General features: G+C 42.5%; 1 protein-coding gene across 1 annotated transcript; it reads right to left on the bottom strand.

Moving 5' to 3' along the window:
* Nucleotides 1-2,977: 2,977 nt before the first annotated feature.
* Nucleotides 2,978-3,580, bottom strand: LOC101573830 (transcription elongation factor A protein-like 5). Its single transcript, XM_004645327.2, has one exon. It carries the CDS (start codon nucleotides 3,578-3,580, stop codon nucleotides 2,978-2,980), a length of 603 nt encoding a protein of 200 aa, XP_004645384.1.
* Between the last annotated feature and the right edge of the window lie 257 nt (nucleotides 3,581-3,837).

Genomic DNA, 3,837 nt, shown 5'->3' with positions numbered 1-3,837 from the left:
CTTCCCATTGGGGCAGCCTCATGCACTGAAGACCCTTGGCTACTGCAGGTCCCCACTGCAGAAGGCTTGAGGACTCTACGTAAGGTGTGAGCTTCTCAGAGGCACCCCAAGTACAATAGTGCTTGTTCCCTTGCACTGATGTGTGATTGCTGCTCTGCTCCACATGCCTGTTGGCCAGAACTACAAATTCCAATTTTATCTCTGTTGTGTTTTTGAGCCTGTTTGCTTTTGATTATCGTTCAGTTTTGGAAAGGAAGAGACACATACTCCAGTTTTCTTTTTTTCTTCTTAGATGCAGTAATAAACCTTATTTATAGTGGAATTGTTTCCTTCCATAGTGGCACAGTTGATTTTATTATTCTACCTTATTTCATTTTGGATTGCACAAGGGAGGAAACACATAAAAGAATACCTACCTCACCCCACGTCCCTTGTAGCTGATTGTAGGAAAAATAGTTGCAACAATCTGTTAGTCACCCTGTACCATAACAATTTTTTGCTTATGACCAACAGAACAGTACTTTATGTTCAAAAGAATTCTTCATGGGAACCCTGTTAATTCAACATAAGCAGACGTGAGATTCAAAGTGTAAGTGCCAGTGGTGGCCACCTGTAGTCACAGTACCTTGAGAGGCTAAGACAAGAGGACCACTTGAGCCCAGGAGTTCCAGGTCAAGATGGAACAGGCCACATATCAGAAAATAAAGAAAATATTCAAAGTATGCAGGTCTTAGCATGACGCCATAAGTCCATTTTTTCTATTACTGATAGCTCTCTCCAAAGCTGCAGTAGGCTGCTGCATGACCCGATCATTTGAGCTGAAAAGTTTGGAGTGCAATTTTATTTTGCTTCTGTGCCCATCTGTTCAAGCCAGTTGAAAGCATGGCTGAATTCCAGGCATTTGGCAGAGCCTTTGGTCACAGCCGTCTTGGCTCCCTAGATTACTTCAGCTGACCATTGCTTTCTTATGCTTGGAAAATGGTCAAGGAAGACCTCTCCTCTTGGAATCAAGGAGCTTCCTAAATTCCTCAGGTATGTTTGAAAAAGATTTGGTTATATTTCTTATAAAACTTGGTTATATGTCTTAAGTTCTTAGCTTTGAATCCATATTTATCATTTTCTCATGGTTTTTAGTGTTGGACCTCGTAGTTATAGGCATGCATTGCTGAATGATAGGGGTAAATTCTGTGGAATGGATCACTTTTGACACTGTGTGAGCATTTTATGGTGCACTTAGCCTACAGTGTTGCTAGTGATATGATGGGATTTCCTGCAGTACAGAAGAGTAGAGCCAAGGCCTACACACTGAGCTAAACCTGTAGCTCTTTTAAAGTCTTGCATTTGGAGATAGAGTCTTGCTCAGCTGCCTAGGTTGACCATAAACTCATGATCCTCCTGCCTCAGACTTACAAGTATTGAAGTGATATGATGCCTGAGACCCTTCCTCAGTCTGTCATTGTTATGCAGTCTGTCATTTACTGAAACCTTGTTATTTGTAACTAAAATAAGGGACTTCTTTTCTACCTTCATTTCTAGGAAAGAAAATGGAATCTCAAGGAAAGGCACAGCTTTGCCTGAAGTCCCCTCAATTTAGGGGAAGGGTTTTGCTCAAACTGAAATGCTTCTGTTTCTAGTTGTATAGATAAAAGAGAAGTTGGATTTTTACCAATTTGTACTGCTCTCCAGGAAAGAGGTGGGCATGCTGAATTTCCCACTTTTCTGTAGCTGACTTATTCTTTAGGTTGCTTAAGAAGCCTCCTACCAATGTGGAGAAATTGGACTTCTCATACACTGCTGGCGGGAACATAAAATGATACAGCTGCATTGGAAAACAGTCTGGCAGTTCCTCAAAAAAGTCAAACAGAGTTAGCATACAACCAAGAAATCTCAGTCCAGAAGTGGGGACCACCCAAATGTTCATCCAGGATTGAGTAGGCAAATAATGTGGCATCTACCCATACAGCTGAATGGTATTTGCAGCAAAGAGGAATGCAGTACTGATGCATGCTGCAATGTACGCAGACCTTGGAAAGATCACGTTAAGAAACAGAATCCGGTCCCTGAAGACCCCCTGTTGTATGATTATATTTATAAGAAAGTGTGCCAAGGATGTGAATCCATAGACAGAACATGAACTAGTGGAGGAGTCTGAGGCAAGTGTGGAGTGACATCTCGTGAGGCTGCGCTTCCTTTCTAGTGTGATGAAACTGTTCTAAAATTGTTTGCGGTAACGGCTGCCCACCTCTGTGACCACACTGAAAGCCACTGAATCGTGTATTCTAAATGGGTGGGCACCATAGCCTGGTAATTACATACAAATGGAGCTTTTATTTTAAGAAGGAGGGGTCCTAAAACATCTCATCCCACGTGGTAGATGACAGAAGATGCAGGAGCAATCTCAGCTCGTCCTGGGGACTTCTGAATCTAGTTTTCCTAGAAGGTAGAGAGTGTACTTATGAAGCCAGATGGCCATGGGAATAAAGGCCACCAGAACATGTGTTATTAAGTCACCACACTTTATCTTATGACTCTAAGCTTTTGTCCACAAATTACAAAATTTGTTAGGAGTTAAAGCAAAGTATTTAAATCAAAACCTAAAAGCAGTTGAGAAATTTTTAAAAACTTTAAATCAAGGAAACTTTATACCTGAAAATGTAACAATATTTATTTATTATAGTTATTGCTCTACATATCACATGGTATCTTCAAAAATGGTTATCATTCCCACTTTCTTTTTTTTTTTGTGGTTCTGAAAACTGTCTTTTATTGTTATTTTATAAGGTACCATGAACATCTTCACACACACAGGTGAAAATCCAGTAGTAAAAGACAACGTTGTACTTAGGTCGAAAGGCTGCTGGTAACAAGAGGAAAGAATCAGCATAAGGTTAAAGCATCTAACCAGGCAAATGCCTGCCTGGAAAAGCAGAGCTGGCAATATTTTTATCAGAGAAATAATCATTCAAGGTCAAAGCCATTAAACATAAGGATGATCTTCTAAGTTCTTCTGACCCCTCCCTCCACCCCTCACTGCCCTTACACCTTTTGGGACCCTTGGCGGGTATGAATCCAGCAGCTCTCTTTGCATCCAGTGAAAATTACTCATCCTCTGTTTTTTCCTCAGTTCTTCCTGAGCCCTTGACATATCCGCACACTGTGCCATCACCTCCCCACTGCTCAAATGCCTGGCCTGTAGATTCTCCTGAGAGTCCCTGGGGGAGTCTTCAGTCGCCCTATCAGTTTTTCTTTTTGCTTTCCAGGGCACATAATCTTCCACAGGGTACTTTCCGGTGGGCTGCTGCTCACTAGTTGACTGTACCTGGGACGCTGCTGTGCTCTCACCCTGGGGCTTGCCCTCATTCTTGGACTTGCCCTGTATTTGTAGCTTGCCCTCATTTTCCCCTTGTACCTCCACACCTGGCTGTCTTTCCCCTTCCAGCTTTCCCTCATGGGCTAACTTCCCCTCCAAGTCTAGTTTTGCTGTCTCTTCTGGTTTTCCTTCATCTTGAGTCTCTATTTTGTCTTCTGCTTTGCCCTCATTTTCTGGTTTTTCTTTATCTTCTGTGTAGAACTTTTCCATGTTGTGATTTCTCCCCTTTTGCCTGCACGAAAACTAGAGATCTCTTCTTTTCTTGTCTGGGTTGGTGCCTACAGCCACAAAATTGAAGACCTGCAGGGTTAGAGAGCAATTGCCCTCTGCCGTCCCTCAGTCTGAATTCTGCCTTCTTCCCCCACTTTCAATCGAGGAAACTGAGTTTTGTGAAAGCACAATACTTCTTGAAACTTCTGCCCCAGAGGCTGGGCCATTTCCCTGAGCTGCAGTCTGCCCACATACAT

Source organism: Octodon degus, unplaced genomic scaffold (assembly GCF_000260255.1).
Source record: "Octodon degus isolate 3935 unplaced genomic scaffold, OctDeg1.0 scaffold00225, whole genome shotgun sequence".
NCBI classification, from domain to species: domain Eukaryota; kingdom Metazoa; phylum Chordata; class Mammalia; order Rodentia; family Octodontidae; genus Octodon; species Octodon degus.
This window is presented reverse-complemented; position numbering and strand designations above follow the sequence as displayed.